The sequence below is a fragment of the Tetrahymena thermophila genome (assembly GCF_000189635.1).
Source record: "Tetrahymena thermophila SB210 genomic scaffold scf_8253908, whole genome shotgun sequence".
In the NCBI taxonomy this organism is placed as follows: domain Eukaryota; phylum Ciliophora; class Oligohymenophorea; order Hymenostomatida; family Tetrahymenidae; genus Tetrahymena; species Tetrahymena thermophila.
The window spans coordinates 93,033-114,423 of record NW_002475972.1 but is presented as its reverse complement, the minus strand read 5'-3'; the positions used below and the strand labels follow the sequence as shown (position 1 = coordinate 114,423).

The 21,391-nt window shown below is 20.9% G+C and overlaps 8 protein-coding genes across 8 annotated transcripts in view; 7 read left to right on the top strand and 1 right to left on the bottom strand. All coding sequences in view use genetic code 6, as the record gives it.

The window, feature by feature from the left end:
• Positions 1-1,640: 1,640 nt before the first annotated feature.
• On the top strand, positions 1,641-2,045 carry TTHERM_00903870 (hypothetical protein; the record flags this gene model as incomplete). Its single annotated transcript, XM_001027062.3, has 1 exon — positions 1,641-2,045. The coding sequence occupies one exon, from the start codon at positions 1,641-1,643 to the stop codon at positions 2,043-2,045; it is 405 nt and encodes a 134-aa protein (XP_001027062.1).
• A 942-nt stretch (positions 2,046-2,987) lies between these two features.
• On the top strand, positions 2,988-3,430 carry TTHERM_00903860 (hypothetical protein; the record flags this gene model as incomplete). Its single annotated transcript, XM_001027061.2, has 2 exons — positions 2,988-3,222; positions 3,279-3,430. The coding sequence occupies 2 exons, from the start codon at positions 2,988-2,990 to the stop codon at positions 3,428-3,430; spliced, it is 387 nt and encodes a 128-aa protein (XP_001027061.2).
• Positions 3,431-3,514: 84 nt separating this feature from the next.
• Positions 3,515-4,096, top strand: TTHERM_000903859 (hypothetical protein; the record flags this gene model as incomplete). Its single annotated transcript, XM_012800833.1, has 1 exon — positions 3,515-4,096. One exon carries the CDS (start codon positions 3,515-3,517, stop codon positions 4,094-4,096), a length of 582 nt encoding a protein of 193 aa, XP_012656287.1.
• Positions 4,097-5,388: 1,292 nt separating this feature from the next.
• On the top strand, positions 5,389-6,338 carry TTHERM_000903858 (hypothetical protein; the record flags this gene model as incomplete). The annotated part of the gene is made up of 3 exons (XM_012800832.1): positions 5,389-6,063; positions 6,123-6,207; positions 6,268-6,338. 3 exons carry the CDS (start codon positions 5,389-5,391, stop codon positions 6,336-6,338), a joined length of 831 nt encoding a protein of 276 aa, XP_012656286.1.
• A 1,030-nt stretch (positions 6,339-7,368) lies between these two features.
• TTHERM_00903850 (hypothetical protein) lies at positions 7,369-8,675 on the top strand (the record flags this gene model as incomplete). Its single annotated transcript, XM_001027060.3, has 4 exons — positions 7,369-7,717; positions 8,006-8,356; positions 8,490-8,553; positions 8,609-8,675. 4 exons carry the CDS (start codon positions 7,369-7,371, stop codon positions 8,673-8,675), a joined length of 831 nt encoding a protein of 276 aa, XP_001027060.3.
• Positions 8,676-11,963: 3,288 nt separating this feature from the next.
• On the top strand, positions 11,964-14,434 carry TTHERM_00903830 (transmembrane protein; the record flags this gene model as incomplete). Its single annotated transcript, XM_001027058.2, has 6 exons — positions 11,964-12,057; positions 12,217-13,158; positions 13,207-13,442; positions 13,850-13,882; positions 14,186-14,253; positions 14,407-14,434. The coding sequence occupies 6 exons, from the start codon at positions 11,964-11,966 to the stop codon at positions 14,432-14,434; spliced, it is 1,401 nt and encodes a 466-aa protein (XP_001027058.2).
• Positions 14,435-15,088: 654 nt separating this feature from the next.
• Positions 15,089-16,018, bottom strand: TTHERM_000902830 (hypothetical protein; the record flags this gene model as incomplete). Its single annotated transcript, XM_012800831.1, has 4 exons — positions 15,089-15,270; positions 15,523-15,600; positions 15,778-15,852; positions 16,003-16,018. The coding sequence occupies 4 exons, from the start codon at positions 16,016-16,018 to the stop codon at positions 15,089-15,091; spliced, it is 351 nt and encodes a 116-aa protein (XP_012656285.1).
• A 1,711-nt stretch (positions 16,019-17,729) lies between these two features.
• Positions 17,730-21,391, top strand: part of TTHERM_00902820 (cyclic nucleotide-binding domain protein) — a gene marked incomplete at both ends in the record, with an annotated part of 4,803 nt that continues 1,141 nt past the window's right edge. Inside the window, 11 exons of the mRNA XM_001027056.4 lie at positions 17,730-17,768; positions 17,824-17,873; positions 18,309-18,395; positions 18,671-18,760; positions 19,031-19,120; positions 19,387-19,476; positions 19,746-19,835; positions 20,100-20,189; positions 20,454-20,543; positions 20,805-20,894; positions 21,158-21,247. Coding sequence (XP_001027056.4) covers positions 17,730-17,768; positions 17,824-17,873; positions 18,309-18,395; positions 18,671-18,760; positions 19,031-19,120; positions 19,387-19,476; positions 19,746-19,835; positions 20,100-20,189; positions 20,454-20,543; positions 20,805-20,894; positions 21,158-21,247 — 896 coding nt within the window. The remainder of the gene's footprint in view (positions 17,769-17,823; positions 17,874-18,308; positions 18,396-18,670; positions 18,761-19,030; positions 19,121-19,386; positions 19,477-19,745; positions 19,836-20,099; positions 20,190-20,453; positions 20,544-20,804; positions 20,895-21,157; positions 21,248-21,391) is intronic.

The following is a 21,391-nucleotide window of genomic DNA, read 5'->3' as shown; positions in this document are numbered from 1 at the left end:
GTGCTATTTAAACAAAAAATCATAAAATAGTATTTATTTAATAAAATAAAAACTATTAATTCTAAACTAATTTTATGTCTAGTTTTAAAATATATTTTTTAAATAAAAAATGGAAGAAAATAATAATAATTTTGAAAAAAATACACCAACCAACACTACATAAAATTTATAACAGGAGTTTGACTATTTTAAAAATATAAAAGAATAATCTCAATCTTGATAAAATATATTTAGAAATAAAATCATTAAAATATAAAACTCCTATCTTTTAAAAATTCATTTTTATATTTTTATTAATAGTAAATAAATATCAATATTTCGTTTTGGTTGCTTGGTATTTTTATTTCAGCTTGATCAAAAATATTGATTTATTTCTCAACTAAATAATTTTTTTAATAAATATGGCTCTTTGCTCTCTTGTTTTTCTATTTAATAATTAATCAATTATTTATCAGTAATAAAAAATAATATTTAGAAAAAATCTACAAGAATAAAAGCTAAATTTGATAAATAGTATTAATAAATTTGTTGTATATAGATTTACATAAAGAACTAAATAATGTTTTTAATAAATATGGCTCTTTTTCTCTTATTTTTCTTTTTAATAATTAATGAATTTTATATCATTAATAAGAAATAATATCTAGAAAAAATCAAGAAGAATAATAGCTAAATTTAGTAAATATATTAATTTATTTGTTGTATGTAGATTTACATAAACAACTAAATAATGTTTTTTAATAAATATGGCTCTTTTTTCTCTTATTTTTCTTTTTAATAATTAATGAATTTTATATCATTAATAAAAAGAATATTTAGAAAAAATCAAGAAGAATAAAAGCTAAATTTAGTAAATATATTAATATATTTGTTGTATGTAGATTTAAATAAAATGATAAATTACTCTGTTTAAGCTAAATAATTTATAAAATTATAATTTATTTATTATTTTATTACATTAAATATAAAAAAAAACTAATCTATTTTATGAATTTAGTGTAATCATGCGACTCCATTTTTTACATATGAGAGTCAATTATTAGTCTTGAAAATTAATTGTAAAAAATTCAAATACTTCGCCAATTTAAAAAAAGAAATTATGAATGAGTGAATAAATTTTCCATATATTATTGATTTTTTATTGTCAAAAAAGAAAAATATTTATAATTTATTTAGTAGTAGAATAAGCATAAAAATATAAATATTTTTTATAAAGGCAAATTAAAAAAATGATGGTTGCTATGGATTTACTTATGAAGCAAGCATAATTCAATAAATTGTAATCAAAAAAAATAGGACAAATTAAAATTGATGTTTATTTTTTATGATTTCTGATTTGATATTTCTAATAAATTAGAAATAACATCAATAATCATTCATTAAATTATTTTTGATCTATCTAAATTAATTAGAAAATATCAGAAAAGTGTATAAATTAATTTGATTAGCAAGCCTTATTATAAATCAGCTAACTGATCTTTAATCAGATAGCTACCTTATAAATTAATTAGGAAGCAATTAATATCAATGATTTCCTTCTATGATTTGCCTAATTTTAAAATCAGTTCCTTTCTGCTTCATCCTTTGATAATTAATTAATTCAAAAAAAAATTAAAAGAAACAAAAAATAAGATTAAAAAATGAATAAATTACTCGCTTTATTGCTCGTAGCTTTATTGGTTTGCCAAGCAACTGCTTTCTCTTTCAGACTCTCTGATAGCGGTGAAGACAGTGGTGAAGACAAAGGTGAAGATCAAGGTGAATTCTCTGGAAGCTGGTATGAACAAGTAAACACTGATCAAGGTGAAGCTGTTGACTAAGGTGAATACCACGGAAATTACTTCTTCTACGACAACGGTGAAATTAACATTACTGCTTTCTACCAAAAGAGCAGCTACAATCGTGAAGACCATGGTGAATACATTTATGACTCTGATAAACTCTATGACAATGGTGAGTTATTACACGTTGGTCAAGCTGGTCATCTTTCCAAAGAATAAGTTTCTAACCTCGTCTTAAAGAGACTCAGAAATAAGTCAAACTGATTTCATTTACTATTATTTAATGAAATCTTATAATTCTGACCAATAACACTAATAAATAAATATTAAAGTTATGAAAAATTGTACTCCTATATAACAATTATTGTTTAAAATATTAGCGCTTAACAAACAGTTTCAAATTTTGTTTAAATTAAATGCAATATGATTTTATTTTTCACTCTTTTCTTTAATATTTATCAAGACACCTATCTATTCATAAAAATATTGAATTTTTATTCTTTTAGTTTAATTAATTTTTTGTACTATTTTCCTTTTCTTCAAAATAATAATTGTGAAATATATAAAAGAAAAGCATACATTTTGGATGAATGCGATTTTTTAAATAAAAGAAAATAGTAAACACAAAGAACATTTTTAATTATTACCTTCATCAAATCATTATTTTTATTCACTGTTATCTTTATTATCGAAGGTATTCATTATTAATTAATTAATTAAATGATATTTTCTATCCTTATTCTATTAAAAAAAAGATTGTTCGAATTTGATTATCAACATTATAAAAATTAAATATATATAAATATGTATGTCACATATATATATATATTTTATATTTTTAAAAATAAAAATAGAATTTATTAATTCTGAAAAAAATGCCATAATTATTAATTAATTTATTTTAGTAATGTTAATTTTTAATATTTAAATAATTTAGGCATTCATTCTACTATTTTTTATCAAAGTCTCGCTAATAATTTAACATAAAAAAGTAAATAATATATTAAATACAAGAATTTAAATATGTTCAATTCATTTCATATCTAATTAGCAAATCACTTTCCATAAAAGTATATTTTTTTTTCTTTTAATATTTATAATTGAAGTAAGCTACTAATGAAACGTGAACCACTTAGAATATATAAAATGCACATTCTTATGACTCTATTAAGTTAGATATTACATAGAAGCTAGAATAAAATACAAATGTATAAGATAAGCTAAATCCTCTAATCGAGCATCGTTGATGTAGTAGAAAAAGCAGCAATTAATGAATCATTGAGTACAGAATTAAAAATATACTAATTAGAACAAAATTTCGAATTTACTCAAATGAGTACTCAAAATATTCAGAGACTTATACATACTATGAAAGAAAATATACTAGAGCTGAGCTAATACTCACTACAAGTAGTATATAAATGCAAATAGAAACTGATTTGTAACAATTTTAAACCAAATTTTTGCTAGAATTAATATTTTTCATAATAAAATAAGCCAGCAAGCTACTTACTAAAAAGATAAATAATTATTAAAGATTACCTAAAGGAGAACTAGGATAATCTATTGAATTGATAAATCTACTTTAAAACCCAGAAACTGTTGCTATAGAGCATAAATAAAACATATCTTCATTTGCAAAATAATGAAGCATTCGTTTGAGCGAAAGGCCAGTTCCTTAGTAAATTAAATATTTAGAATATTTGTTTGATTTTAATCTAATTTTATCGATTATGAAATAGGAAGAACTTTATATCAACAATGAAAGAAAATTAATAAATTAGCAAATTATTAACCCTGATATAACTAAAGACTATAGAATCTAATTACTTGATACCTCGTTGTATTAAAATATTGTTTTTATTGCATTTAAACCCAAAACAATAACTATTGATAAAAATTCTCCGAAAATTTCAAGCTAAATTGCATTATTCAACCTGACTCTGAATTCGCAAGAGTTTTCATACAAAATACATGTAAAAGTTATTATACAGACTGGAAGCAAGCTGTAAAATATGATTTATGCTAATATCAAAACTTAATATGAATCTGTAATCACAGCAAATAATGTTAGCATTTATCCAGTAATATTTAGCAGAACAAAGAAAATCCAAGATAATCTAATTGATAAGACATCAATAAACCATCCACTTAGACAACTGAATAATATAAAAAAAAATGATTCATATTACCTTGATATTTACTCATTTTAATCGTTTTAAGAAACTAGCTTGATTTCATAAATTCTAGCTAATTCATATCCTGTTCTGAGAGAAAAAAATGATATTACACTAACTACAAGAAGTGTTATTTGAAGATCTTTTCTTAGTTTAATTTCCTTCTTTCTAACTAAATTTTCTAAATTTGGTATCAAATAATAGAGTTCATCTTTTTTGCTAAATTTTATAGGCTTTAGTTAACTCATTTTTTATTAACTTTTTTTATTTTATAAAATATTTAGAAATTAAAAAAATTAAGAGCAAATAAAAAAATTGTGAAAATTATTTGATATAATTTTTAAAATTTCTTTTTATTAACATTTTTCTGTAAATACTAAATAATGAATCTAATTAATTTTATTGAGTAATTATAAATAAAATAAGTTTTTATAAAAAGCTAAAATAAAATATGTATTAAATAAAGATAATAAATTATTTATTTTTCTAAACAAATATGGTATTTTTTATTGAAAAGGAATTTCTTTGGCAAAATGCCATTCAAAAATCAAGTCGTTTGGAAACAACTAGAGAAATGAATGGTATTTAATTATATATATTTGCTTAGATTAATTTATTTATTAGCTTAGTTAAGATAAGTAGAAATAAGAAAATTCCAAAAGTATTAAATTTGATTGAGTTAATATATATAATAGAAAATAATATAATAGGGTTAATTGGGTCATAAATTAAATTTTTTGGGTACGGTCAAGGGAAAGATTTTTAAAAATCAGAATTCTTATTCTAGTAGAAATGTCAATCTGACACTGTACTCTACATATATCTAATAAAAATAGGGTAAATAATGTAAATTAATGTATTTTATTTTGAATCTTATGATTATTAATAAAAGCTCTTTCATATTTTTCATATGAATGAAATATTTTGGAAAGATTATTTTTCAAAGAGATTTCTATTATTACTCATTTTTTTGTGTAATAAACTATAAAATATGTTTACTTGAAATTAAATAAGGTATTTATATTTTATTTAGTTGAAATATCACAATATTATAATTTTGTTTTAAAATAGTCAGATTTTTATACTTTTCAATCATGTAATTTCAAATTTATTTTTTTACATTAAGAGATAACCACAAAGTTTATTTTTTGATTTATTTTAAGATATGCATTGCAGTATAACAAATTGCTAATAATTTTTGAATTAACTTATCAAATTAGTTTAACTAAAGGATATAAATTATGAGATTACATATGGTAAAAAAAATTATTATAAATTTAATATTTATAAAGTATTGCTTGGCTTAAATATGTTAAAAATCTTAAATATTTGATGCTCTATCACAAACTTGTCTTAGTTGCTCGCCAAATTGTGAAAACTGCTTTAATATAAGTCAATAATCATGCATTGGCTGCCTAAAAAATTCATACATGAGTTATGATGATGCTTCTACTTGTTAAAATTAGTGTCAAAAAAATGAAGTTATTGATAGCGAAGGTAAAAAATGCATTAAATGCAAAGTCAATGGATGCGTCTAGTGCACTTCTTAATAAATTTGTCTGGTTTGTGATCAGAATTTAGTGCTTGATAAAAATAAAAATTAGTGCGATGCTAAAAAAGGGATTTGTGAATCTGATATATAATTTCTTAATCCACCTTTCGAAAGTAGAAAATGCACGAATAATTGCCAATAATCTTATTATTAGAATTATAGTAGCTAGATTTGTGAATACACTTAGGGATGCCCATAAATTCAGCAATTATCTAGTTTTGTTATGAATACTTCTGTGGATAATATTGCAATATTTAAAGAGAATCAATACATAGTTATGAGTGGTGGGACATGTAACTTCGCTATTGTGGATAAAAACTGGAATATAATAACTAAATAAACTTTACAAGAGATGAATGCATTCGAATTCTTTAATAGATAGGATGGGATATAAATGTAGTATTTTTTATCAGGAGTTTATGGTGGATGTCTTCAGGGATAAAGGTTTAATGTTATGAATTTTGAGACTCTACAAATAGAATTCGATGAATAAAATTTGGAATAAAAGCATGATATTAAATACGTAGATGATGTTAATATGCTCATTTTCATGGTAAATAGCTAAGATTCAGCTTTAATATGGTATGACAAATAAAATAAAAAAATTAATAGTATTTAACTATAAATTAGCCCTTTTACTCTATTAAAAATATTAAGCAGATATTATATTCAGTCTTAAGAAGTTAATTAACTATTTGTAATCATTTAATTTACTTATAAATAAATTCAAATTAATTGTTTTTTTTATTCATTTTAGGTAGGAACATTTCAATAGGACTTTTCTATATCACTTATAAAGTCAAAATAATGTTTCAGTGCTATTCCTGATAAAATATTGTTGCAAAAATATAATTATGTTTTATCTTCAATATTTCTTGATCATTAAAATTAGTTCTACAAATATTCATTTCAGTAAGATGGAGAGCTCATAGACTAGATCCTTATTTTAAAAATAGACTAATATCCAAGTTTCATACTTTCTTATTAATCTCTCAATTTAGTAGTGTAATATGATTAAATTAGAGAAATTTTACTCTTAATAAAGTTTAACGACACTTATGATGGAGTTTTGATAAATTAGGTAATCTCTCAGGGTTTTTTTTTTTATTTGAGAGAAAGTAATAACAAAATTTCAAATAGCTATTTTATTTTACTTGAAGACTATAATTCTTATGTATTTGCAAATTTAACTGACACTTTCTATTAGTACTAAAATACATAATCAGAAATCAATGTAAATTTTAAATAAATAAACAAGAATTTCCCAAAATATTAATTAGTTGATTTTATGGTATTGTAAGATGAAATATAGATTATATTAAAAAGATCATTTTAATATGCTTAAAACTTTGGAATTTACAATAATTGTATATAAATTAAATACAATTTAATTAAAAATAATTTCTAATTCAAATTTCTTAATCCATATTAGTCATTAAGCTAAAATATTTAGCTTTATAATCAAGTAATGAGCTAAGTATAGTAACGCTTCAAGATTTTATCTATAAATTAACTAATTTTAAATGTAAATTAAGCAATTAAAAAATCTTAATTTTATACGATAAATAATAATTATTCCCTTGATTAGGTTCTTATAAGCAAGTAAAATATAATTTATTAACTTAATAACCTCTAAAAAAATCCAAGAATTTTAACAACCATTTAATAGTCTCTTTAAGTAAAAAGCTAGTAACAAATAATTAATCGTGTAATTGCAAATTAGTATTTAATAACATCATTTTAATCTGACGTTTTATAAGAGTATATTACTGATATTGTTAATAATAAAATTATATTAAATTATAATATATCTAGCTATTCTGAAAGTTCTAAAGCATTTTACATTTAATCAAAATAAATGTTGATAATACAAGACATATTCTTAATAGTGGATTTAGCTAACCAAAGAATATTTGCTAATTTGACTGATATATAGGGCAGTTTTATTGTTGTACAAGATAATTTTTTAGTCATTCTCAACTATCAGGATTAGTCTCTTTATTAGTTTGATTTAGTATCAGCTAGTTTAAATTAGATTTTTAGCCTTTCTCCTACTTAAAATTATGTAGAATTTATGTGTATTGATAGTGATAAAAGACTACCTGCAATTTTTGATGGAGATCTTATTTATTTACAAACATTAGATTTTTAATTTTAGCCATTTTCAATAAGCTAGAGAATACTTAAATACTAGTCAGTTAAACTAGGTAGGTTTTATATAAACATTTTTTTGACTTCATAAATTTCTAAAGAGATATTTTTAATTGGATTTAATGATATATTAGCTTTTTCATTTGACCTATAATATATTGATAGAATTTAATCTGGATTCTTCATAACAAATTTTTTCTATGATGATAAATAAATATACTTTTGTGAATTTGACTTTTTTTATAAATTTGATCTCCTTACAAAATAATTATTAAATTTAACAACTACAAGTACATCTTTAAAAAATTAACCAGTTGATTAAATTATTAATTATTATCGTTTAGATGATACACAATACTACAAGAAATCAGAAAATGTCATAGATAGTTAAAATATGATAATAATTAAAACATAACAAGAAGATAACATATATATTGGGTAAACTAAATATGGTGATTCTTAAATTCACTTTTTCTAAACATAAAATGACTTTTATTGGCATAAAAATTTATTTAATAGTCCTTACCGTATTTTATATTTAAAGCCTTAGATTTAGATTTTTCTTGCAAAATAATTTGATAATGATTAAAACTGGATTGCAATTTATGATAAGAGCTCTAATTAAATTACTATTTACAATTAAACAGATGTTTTTAAAGTTATCAGTATGAATTTCTTGCTTTAGTCAGACATTAGTATTTATGTTTTAAATTGGAATTCTTTCCAATTTATTTACGTAAAAAATAATTTGCTGTATTTATTTTCTGCTTTTTCAAATACTCAAGATAAATAAATATGCATATTAGATTCTCAGATAATTAAATATAGAGTATGCTAGTAGTAAAATATTATAGTTGCATTAACCAGCTAAAATATCATCTACTCCATAAATGTAAAATTATTTATTCAAATTCTAATTAATTAACTTCTATTTATTTTATTAATAGATGGTAGATTTTAGTTAAATATAAATAAACATAAGTTCATTATAATGTATGTCTTACTTAGATATGAGTTAAGTATTATTTGATTTAGATTGTAATGAAAAATTAATAATTTTGAGCAAACCTTGTTTTTAAGTCTTTGACTATACAAGCGGATAACTATATCAAAAATAAGTAAGTATTTTTTCATAAATTCAAAAATTTTTAATTTCTTAAAAGTATTTAAAAATAAACAAATATTATTTTACCATTAAAATATAGTTAAATATATTTCATTTTTCTTGTTAAATTTATAACTTAATTATTTATTAAATAGTCTTTGTCTCAATATTATGGCGTGAATTTATGTTGTAATCCAATAATAAAAGCGAATAATTAACTTTTTGCTGTTTAGACCTTAGAACATTAAATGCATGTAATTAAAAAAGATTAAGACTAACTAATAAATTACAAGGATATTTGCTAATATCAATTAACATAATCTCACTATGATCAAGATAAAGACATCTACATTCTCCTCACTGGATCAAAAAGATAGATAATTATTATTAATGTTTTTACTAATAGCACATTCTTTTTATATAAAACTACTAGCCAATTTGATAATCACTCAGCATACTATTTTTAAAAATAAAAAAGCTTAATTGTTATTGATAATACTCCTATTATTTATTTATGCAATTGTCAAACAAAAAATGTGACTCTTTTTTAAACTTAAGTATATCAAACAAAGGGAATCATAATGGATGAGTATAAAAATATCCTTTTTTTATATTCAGATAAGTTTATTCACATGTATTAGTACCCTGAAATGAAATTTGTAGAGAGTTTTACCTTGCAATAATAAGAAGAAACTCCTATTTAAAATATATACTTAAATTCTTAGTTTAATTTGTTAAATGTATTGACTTAAAATTCACTGATCTCTTTTGATTTGACAGAAGTTCTCTATTCTTCTGAAGTTAATTTAGCTTAGTACTAAAACATATAAAACATAGTACTCAACGATTAATATTAAATTTACTATAGTTTAGCAAATTATTGTATTAATCTATTTAAATAAGCAGTGCTAGTAGATTATTTAATATTATAGCAATATTAATATAATATCCATCCATACTTTACTGAGTTAATACAGATAAGCACAAAATAAATTATTTATATACTGTTTGGTGAACTTTTCTTAATCGAAGTAGATTTATTAAAAGAAAAATTGTAATTAATTTAAAAGATGTCATTATCTTTATATCCAGACAACTATTTTTTTGATAAACCTAGGTAGCAAATTCTCATTTTATACTAGCAAAATTTATAGTTAAACTAATTAAACCTTTAAGCTGAGCAGATTAATGAAATTAATTTTGCTAATCTTCCATAGAGTGATTTCTCTTAAGCCTTAATAATTGGTGATTTTATAGTTCTTCCTTCTGTCAATATAATTTATACCTTCAATATTTTAACTAAAAAAATAAATGGTGTTAATCTTCAAAATAGTAGTATATATTAGTTCATGTTTAAGCTTTAATTTAAAGATGTAAGGAATCATCTGAATAATTGGTGGAAGATTCCTTTTGAATATGAAGACAGATATAATACTAATGATTATATTGAATCAAACTAAAGTACTACTTTAGTTTGTATCATTTCATTAGATTCCTAAAACACTATTATCAAAATTTTAAATGTGAATACAAATTAATTTTAACAATTATTACTTCAACAAACTACAATTACAAACATTGTGAATGACCCTTTTAGAAAAATACTTTATGCTGTCTTAAATAAAGGTAAAACAAATATTTATGATTGGAATTTGAATTTTATAAATTCTATGCTAAATCCATGCTTGAAGCAAGCAACAATAACTTTTGACTCTAATTACATATATTCTGTGTGCCCAACAGATATAATCATCTATAATGGCTTGAGCTTTTAATAATAATTTCCTGTTATAAATTACGGTATACAAGAAGCAATAAATATGATTAGTATCAATTTTAATAATTACTTCTTAATAGTCTAAAAAGAATATATTTACTTAATATAATTGTAATATGACTCTTATTATAAAGTAGTCTTTTAAAAAAATAAGAAATATTATCAAGTCTAGGTTTTGTAACTTATAAAAAGTTAAGAAGGGTAATATAGTTTGTTTATTATATTGTCTTCCTAGTCTGATATAGAAAGAGTAGTAATACCATTATCTGCTAATGATAAATGCAATCTTAGAATAGAGCAATAGAATCGAGCTGAAGAGAATATTCATACATAAGAAACTCTTTACTAAACTCTCTCAAATTTATAAAATTTTCATATTGATACAACTCTTCAAGTGATAGAAATAGTTTATCTTGATCAATAATGTATTAGATCATTATCTCAATAATTATTTAACGAAATTAAGGTTAGTAAATAATTATCATTGATTAATTAGTCAACTTCTTAAAATAGTAATATTTGTTGGTAAGAAAATATTCCTTATGCAAAGTAAATTGTAAATTTTTAAGTAAAATAAATGTCATTGAGCTTGGGTTTGATAAATTTAAATTAAAATAATTCCATGAATATATTTTAAATGTCAGATATAACTTTAAACATATAAAATTCACTGATTTTGTCAAATTTTGAAAAAGTTTATCTTACGAGCATAAATTTAGTTGTATAAGAAAACTCAAGTTTTGGATAAATAATTATTTAAAATTGTTAATTAGTTGTCATAGAAAAAATTAATATAAGTGACTTCAGCAAACTTTCAAATACTTTATTCAATCTGATTAATAACACAATAATTCAAATTAAGAATGTTTATCTTTCTAACATAAACATTAAAAAATCTATATAATTAAACCAAAATCTACAAAGCATTTTTAGTGCGACTAATAATACTAACTTAACTATCAATAATATTAAAATCTTTAGTTCTTCTAACTTGCAAATATTTTACTTAAACAATTCTTATTACCTAGAAGCATCTGATCTAAATATTACTTAATCAGAGAATATTTAAATTTTCAACATCTAATTAATCTAAAACTCTAATATCACAAATATTTATATCAATAAATTACAATTTTCTACAATTTTTAATGCTTTATTTTCATCTCATACCAGTTTATAAGTAATAGAAGTTAAAAATAGTAACTCACTCAGTTTGATCAGCTTGTAAAACTTAGAAATTAATCCAATTTCATTTATTTGTTAGAGTTTATCCATAAAAGATGTAACTATAATTAATACTAACTAAACTAAAATATTTTTACAGGTTGATTCAATTTAAGTTAAAAATTTTACTGTAAGTTAGGTGTTTACAGATTTTAATATCATAGATATGACTACTCATGTATTATAAATAAATAAAATGTCTATGGATAATATATAACCTTTATCAAATAATAACAAACATTAATTTGCTATAAATTTTATTAGCATTACAAGCTTCACAATTTAAAATAGTTAATTTTTTGATAACTTTATATCATTCTTATCAGTTAATGAATAATAGTTTTAAAATAACTAACTACTATACTAACGGGAGGCAAAGCTACTTAAATCATCATTTATTAATAATAAAATTAATTTGGAAGCTTCATTAATTTTATTAAATAATTTAGATTAAGTAACATTAGATTATATAACTCTTAAGCTTAATAAATTAAATTAAAACACATTCTCATCATTTATACAAGTTAATCAATGCAATGATATTACATTAACTGAATGTATATTTTAAGATAATATAAACTCAGATGGATATGGAGGTGCTATATAACTAATAGAAACATAAAAGGTTCAAATATATTACTCACATTTTATTTCTAACAAATGCCTTCAAAAAAATGGAGGAGCAATCAATTTTATAAACACATAATATTTAGGTACTCTGGATATTAATTTTTCCGCTTTTATTGTAAATTAAGCCATACTATCAACTGGAGGAGCTATTAACATATCGAAAGTTAATTTAATATTAAAGAACTCGCAAATAGAATCCAACAAAGCTCAAATAGGAGGTGGAATTTATTATTAATCAATAATTCCTGACTTTGTGTTATTATTATAGAAAGGTATTAATCAAAATAATACTATTTAAAATAATTACGCAAGCATCTATGGTAAAAATTTGGGATCAACTTTAAGGAAAATTTAAATTTCTCAAAAAGATATTTCTATTTAAAGCTCACATAATATAAATTAGAAATAAAACTCACTTGAAGTAGAAGGAATCTAAAGTGGTGAGTAAATAATTTTTTAAAAAATACAGGTTATTGATGAAGAAGGAACTCCTGTTTATATTCCATCAATTCAAAATCAAAATAACTTAAGTGATGATGTATTACTAATAATTAGATAGATCAATATAGAAATTACATGTGATTAATTAAATATATAAATAAAATGTGTTGGAAATTTAAAATCAAGCGATTATTAAAATGGAGGTTTTTATTTAACAGTATAGCCTATGTATAAGCCACTCAGTACAATGATTATGAAAATAAGATCAAATGTGTTTCCACAATTAGTTGATTCTAATAACAATATCTAAATTAATTAAGGTTAGTTAGATCTTTAAGTATTACTTAATTTTGACTAATGTAAAATAGGGTAGATTCAAAAATAATTTAGTAATTCTATCATTTGTGAGTCTTGTCCAGAGGGAAAATACTCATTAGATATTCTTGATGGTGAGTGCAAAAAGTGTCCCGACTCTGCTGAGTATTGCTCAGGTTCAAAAATTTAGTTGAAAAATGGTTACTGGAGAAGTAATGAATTTACTGATGAGATTATTTATTGTAATTATAATCCTGATGTTTGTTAACCTTAAAGCAATCAATCGAAAGTAATATTATTAATTTTATTCAAATTTGAAACAATTTGTTATATTTATTTATGAACCCACGATTTGTAATAGCCATTTATTTCAGATAAGAATTAATTTTATTTTTTTTTTAAATGGGTTTTATTTAAATGTAATTTTTGAATAAATAGTAAAAACAATAAACAATAAATGATTTTAGAAATTAATAGTATTTTTGAGAACACTATATATTATTTTAAACTTTTTGAAATTAGGCTGATTATAATTTTAATTTTTCCACATGTTTTATTTTAAGAAAAAATAACTTATGGAATAATTTTTTCAAGTCTCAATAAATTTAAAAATAAAAAAATAAATAAATTTAAAATTTTGGTTATTTGTTAAAAGTATACTTTTTGAACATTAAATTAACATTATAACTATTATAGGATAATTATTTCTTGATAAGAAATATAGATTCAGTAAAATAATAATTTTATTTAATAAAATATAAAAAAAATTAAAACAAATAAAATAAAGGTTTTGAAACTGATAGAGAAAAAAAAAATAAAAAACTCTAAATCAAAGATTTAATTTTTTGATGAATAAATTTAAATTTTTTTAACAAAGAATTCAGTTTAATCTTGAATTAATTTTTTTTTTTTTACTTATAAAATGAATGAAAAAAGTGCTTAACTCTAAAAATAATATTATTGATTAAAAATTTAGATTTCCTCATTAAAAAATTAAAAATCAATACTTATTCAAAAATTAAATAACTATAGCCCCCTAACATCAAAATCAACATCAACCTTAATCATAACACTAATCTCAACGCTAACGTCAACTCTAAGTAACCATACCTAACTTTATAGGTTCTTTAGCAGGGGTTGTTATAATTTAAATATTTTTATTTTTCATATTTAATTTTTAATGATTAAATAAAATTCAATTTATGGTTTAGAGTCTAATTATACTCAAAAAATTTTACATTTTATTAACATAGCTAAATTTTAATATCCAAAACTTTTTGAATGAAAAGATTATGCATTTATTTTTAGACTTTAATAATGAGTATTTTAAATTTTTGTTAGAATGAAAATAAAAATAATTCTTTTATTTATTTCTATACAAAAAAATAAAAATTAAAATATATAAATAATTTGTTTATTTTTTTGAAGGTGTGTTTTTTAGGTGCTATGGAGCGCAACGCGCAATCTGGATAAATTTTCTTATTTCTAACTATTTTAAATTATATAAATGATATAAATACTTTTTTAATCATTATTTTATTCAAATTTAATTTAAAAATAAAAAGTTCAATTGTGCTAGAGGATATATAGGTATAATATGTAGATCTTGTGATATTTATGGCAAAGTTTGGGGTGATTCATATGCAGAATATATCAAGTAAAAATAATGCTACAAATGCTAAGATAGTATTATGCTAATTTTTTTAAACAATTTACTAAAGTTGTTTGTAGTAATGGCTTATATTTTTTTTATGGTCAGAAGCTTATAAAAACAGTTGTATATTAAACTTTTAGGTCATTATGTTAAAAAGTCAGGGATTCTTTTCTTAAGCAACACTTGTAATTAATCATTTTTAAAAATAAACTTAAATTAATTTAAAATTATATTTTAGATAAATCAGAAAGACAAAAAATATTTTCTAAGATTCTAAACGATCATTTGCAAATTCTTTCTTTGATTTGTAGCTTATTTAACAGTTTTATGGCTATTTCAGTACCTGTGTAAATATCAGGTAATCCATTAGGAGCTATCAGTAAATCTATAGACTGCTTATATGCAAAGAACCCTAATTTACAACCTTTGTGGTTCTATTAGTTGCTTTGGTCTTTATTGCAGCCTATTTTAATTATCACCTTATATTTTATAATAGGCTTTATATTTTTAATATTTAAATAAAATTTATTCATAAAGCATGCAAGAGCTGCTTTAATTTTTATTTACTTTTACTATTTCGTTTCAGTTATTACTATTTTAAGTAAATCTATGAACTGCATTTAGATAGGAGATTAAAAGTATATGGATTTGGACTATAATATCAAATGCTATGATTCAAAACATCATTAACCATATATTTTTATATTTTGTTTACCTCTATTGATCATCTATGGAATGATTATACCTATTATTTTATTTGTTAGTGTGAATCTTGTAAGAAAAGGAAAGAAGTCTTTTTTTATTAAAGTGTAATATTCATATATATTTGCAGGATTTAGAGATAAAATGTACTATTGGGAATTCTATAAGATCATCTACAAAGCATCACTAATCATAATTTTTATTTTGCTCAAAGAAAATAATTAGCTAATTTAAGTAAAAATTCATTTCACTTTTTAAAAAAACTTACTCTATTATTGAATAAAGGTTTTGATAATGAACATTATAATGTCGCTTAATATCTTTTTAGTTGGAAAAGCAAAGCCTTATATTTAATAGAATTACAATGATTTACAGCATTTTTCTAATTTGCTTTGCATATTAGCTTTGAATTTGTTTTATATTTAGCAGGTGTCTTCTTAATAAATCCAATAAACAGTTTTTTAAGTCATCAATGTTTTAATTATTATATTACCAAACTTATATCTCATCTTAGAATTAATGTTTGGAATGGTAAATTTATAAGTAAAAGCAAATAAGTCTGATAATAATTTAGTTTAGAATTTACTATTTAAATTAAAATAAAAATACCCTAATAAATTCACTAATATTTAAATAATTAGCAGCTATAAATTAAGATCTTTAATTAAGTTGAAAGAAGTTTAAAGAAAATTTAGACTTCTTCTAAAATTTTTTAAAAACTACAATTTGTATAAAGATGAGTAATTGTTGGTGTAGTTTAATCTAGAAAGCTAATTTATAAATATCCCTTCAGAGAGAAAAGAACTAGAAAAGATGATAAATTCTAATTTGAATTTTAAGACTTCTAACATAAAATAAGAAGGAGCGAACAATAATTTAAATTATTTAAAATAAATTAGCTGCTAATCTCTATAAATGAGGAGAACTTAAAATAATCTATAATGTAAATTTATATTCTTTTTTTTCAAATTATTTTTTTATTTTTTTCTAATCAAAAGAATAAATATCTAGCAACATAGATTTAATGACACCTTAAATTTATGCTTAAAGTCCAGAAAATTAAAATGTATTGTTAAATACTTTAGAATTTTAAACCAAGTTAGATAAATAGAAATATTTTTGATGTCTTAATTGTGATTTAAATATTAATTAATTAATTTGAAATTTGTTTTTGTTTTTTAATTATATAGCTGTTCCTTCCTGCATTTGAAATATCACGAACCATGATATCATGATTTGTGATATTTAAAATAATTATTATATTGATTATGAATATTTTTTTTTCTAAATCTTAATTAATTACTTTCTTTATATTTGATTTTAAAAGATTTTTTAAATCAGAATTTTTATTCGAGTCGAAATGTCTATCTGACAGTATACATACTCTACATATATCTAATAAAAATAGGGTAAAAATGTAAATTTATGTATGTATTGTATTTTGAATCTTATAATTATTAATAAAAGCTCTTTCATATTTTTCATATGAATTCTAAATTTTTGTTAAGAATTACACATTAATAAATTAGAATGAAATATTTTAGAAAGATTATTTGTCAAAGAGATTTCTATTATAACTCATTTTTTTGTGTGATAAACTATAAAATATGTTTACTTGAAATAAAAAAATTTTTATTAATTTTAAATAATGTATTTATATTTTATTTAGTTAAAATATCCAAATATTATAATTTTGTTTTAAAATAGTCAGATTTTTATACTTTTCAATCGTGTAATTTCAAATTTATTTTTTATATTAATTAATGTATGAAATCTATTCATTAAAATTTTATTTAAGTAGGTATAAATTCACTTATTTTGTGGATGCAATCTATATACCTATATAAAATGTGCTTGCAAAAAAAACTAATGGGATTCGAGAATAATTAGAGATAATATAAATATCCCCATCCATGAGCTATAACAGAATAATCTACTTATAATCATTATTTTTATAAATTTAAAAACATTAATTACTAAAATTTTTTCAACATATGATCAAAAAACTGCGCATCTCTAATTCCTACTATATTTATTAGTATATATTTTAAATAAAAATATTAAGATTAAATAATGAATGTTAAATTAATTTTTTTGGGATATCTCTTCATAAAAGAAAATTTATAATTTATTTTTGATAATTAATTATTATATTTATCCATTTAATATTAATTAATTAAATTCCATAAATTTCTATTTAATATTTTTGAAAAAAAATAAATGATTTAATAGATTAAATAATATAATAGATTAGAAGAAGTAAATATTTATTTTTTTAACTATTTTCTTTAAATTTATTTTATTAATAAAAAAGTTTTTAAACTCTTCACTTTAATCTCATTAGGTTCTCGATATTGATCTGAGGTATATTTAATTTATAAATATTATTATTAATATTTTTTACAGATTTAATTTTCAATTTATTTTTAAAAATAATTTCTTTTCTTAGTTATTTTAACTTAATTATCATTTAAATTTTTAATTTTTGATATTTTTTCTTCATTTTCAGCTATTAACACTTACACATAATAAATAAAAACAGTTTATTTGTATTGGATTGTGATATTTTGATTAATTAAAAACTAATTTACAATAATAAAGCTCTTTTAATTTATTTGATTTATTTTTCATTTTCTTTTTATTATGCTCACTTGCTTTTTCTTCTTCTTTCTTTGTTAATTTAACTCACCATTTAATTTTCAACTTTTGCATTTAATATTAATTAATGTTATTATTTCATATTCTTTCTTTATTTTTTCCTTCTTATTAAATAATAAATAAAATATATTTAAATTATAGATAGTAAATTGGTGAAATGGGTGCATCAAGCTTAGGCTCTGCTTTGGAAAAGTGTATAAATCTCTCAGATTTGACACTTTCACTTGCGTAAAAACAGTTTAATTATTTTGGATTGTGATATTTTTATTAGTAAAACTAATTTAAAACAAACAATAAAGCTCATTTAATTTATTTCATTTATTTTTCTTTTTCAATTTATTATGCTTGATTGCTTTTTCTTCTTCTTTCTTTTTAATTTAAATCTTCATTTTATTTACAAGTTTTACTTTTATTATTTATTAACTTATTATTTCATATTTTTTCTTAGCTTTCTCCTTCTAATTAACTAATCAAAAATATATATTTTCTTCTATATTAAAAAGATAAAATTAAATTGATGCAATGGGTGCATAAGTCTTAAGTTCTGCTTTAACAAAGTGCTTTAATCTCTCAAATTTGAGACTTGATATTTTGTAAAAACTCTTTTTTTGTTTGGATTATGATATTTTTATTTATAAAAACTAATTTAAAACAATAAAGCTCTTTTAAATTATTTGATTTCTTTTTCTTTTTATTATGTGTGCTTGCTTTTTCTTCTTCTTTCTTTGTTAATTAACTCATCATTTTATTTTCAATTTTCAATTTTATTTTTAATTAATTAATCTTATTACTTCATATTATTTCTTCATTTTCTACTTCTAATTAACTAATTAATAATATATTTTACTTAAATATTTAAAAAGTAAAAATTAAATTGGTGGAATGGGTGCATCAAGCTTAGGCTCTGCTTTAGCAAAGTGCATAAATCTCTAAAATTTGACACTTTCGCTTGTGTAAAAACACTTTATTTATTTTGGACTGTGATAATTTTATTTATAAAAACTAATTTAAAACAATAAATCTCTTTTGATTTATTTTTCTTTTTATTGTACTTGCTTTTCTTTTTCTTCTTTTTTCTTTGTTAATTTAACTTTTAATTTTATTTTCAACTTTTGCTTTTATTATTTATTTAATTAATCTTATTATTTCATATTCTTTCTTCATTTTCTCCTTCTAATTAACTAATTAATAATGTATTTTTTCTTCTCTATTTAAAAAGTCAAAGTTAAATTAATGATGAAGGTTCATCAGGCTTAGGTTCTGCTTTAGCTAAATGCATTGATCTCTCAAATTTGACGATTAACCTTGAGTAAAAACTCTTTATTTTTTTTCGATTGTGATATTTTAATTTATAAAAGCTAATTTGAAACAATAAAGCTCTTTTAATATATTTGATTTATTTTTCTTTTTATTGTGCTTACTTTTCTCTTTCTTCATTTTTCTTTGTTAATTTAATTCTTCATTTTATTTTCAACATTTGCTTTTATTATTAATTAATTTTATTATTTCATATTTTTTCTTCAATTTCTTCTTCTAATTAACTAATTATTTTTTATTTTTTCTTCAATATTTAAAAAGTTCTAATTAAATTGGTGCAATGGGTGCATCAGGCTTAGGTTCTGGTTTAGCAAAATGCAAAAATCTCTCAACTTTGATTATTTCTCTTAAGTAAAAACTCTTTATTTGTTTTGGATTGTGATATTTTTATTTATAAAAACTAATTTAAAATAATAAAGTTCTTTTAATTTATTTGATTTTTTTATTATTGTCGTTGCTCGCTTTTTCTTCTTCTTTCTTTGCTAATTTAATTCTTCATTTTATTTAAAAGTTTTGCTTTTATTATTAATTAATCTTATTATTTCATATTCTTTCTTCATTTACTCCTTCTAATTAAATAATTAATTATATATTTTTTCTTAAATGTTTAAAAAGTAGCAATTCAATTGGTGATGAAGGTGCATCAGGCTTAGGTTTTGGTTTAGCAAAGTGCATTAATCTCTCAAATTTGACACTTTCACTTTCGTAAAAACAGTTTATTTATTTGGATTGTGATATTTTTATTTATAAAACTAATTTAAAACAATAAATATATTTTAATTTATTTGATTTCTTTTCTTTTTATTGTGCTTGCTTACTTTTTCTTCTTCTTTGTTTGTTAATTTAACTCTTCATTTTATTTTCACCTTTACTTTTATTATTAATTAATCTTACTATTTCATATTCTTTCTTCATTTTCTCCATCTAACTAATATTTAATAATATATTTTTTCTTCAATATTTAAAAAGTGGCAATTTAATTGGTGATAAAGGTGCATTAGACTTAGGTTCTGCTTTATCAAAGTACATTAATCTCTCAAATTTGATACTTAGACTAAGGTAAAAACACTTTATTAGTTTTGGAATGTGAAATTTTTATTTTAATTTAAAACAATAAAGCTCATTGAATTTATTTGATTTATTTTTCTTTTTATATTGCTTGCTTGCTTTTTCTTCTTCTTTGTTTGTCAATTTAAATATTAATTTAATTTTCAACTTTTAGTTTTTATATTAATTAATCTTATTATTTCATATTCTTTCTTCATTTTCTCCTTTAATTAACTAATTAATAAAATATTTTTTTTTTCAATATTTAAAAAGTTTCAATTCAATTGGTGATGAAGGTGTATCAGGCTTAGGTTCTGGTTTAGCAAAGTGCATTAATCTCTCAAATTTAACACTTGAGTTTTTGTAAAAATAGTTTTTTTGTTTTGGATTGCTATATTTTTATTTATAAAAACTAATTTAAAACAATAAAGCACTTTTAATTTATTTGATTTCTTTTTCTTTTTCTTGCTTACTTTTTCTTCTTCTTTATTTGTTAATTTAACTCATAATTTTATTTCCAACTTTGGTTTTTATTATTAAGTAATCTTACTATTTCATATTCTTTCTTCATTTTCTCCTTCTAATTAACTAATTATTAATATATGTTTTCTTTAATATTAAAAAAGTTTCAATTAAATTGGTGCAATGGGTGCATCTGGCTTAGGTTCAGCTTTAGCAAAGTGCATTAATCTCACAAATTTGACACTTGATATTATGTAAAAACACTTTATTTGTTCTGAAATATGATATTTTTATCTAAAAAAATGAATATAAAAAGCTCTTTGAATTTATTTGATAGCTTTTATTTGATTTATTTTTTTATCTTTTTTATTCTAGTGATGCTTTTTTAATTTAAAAAT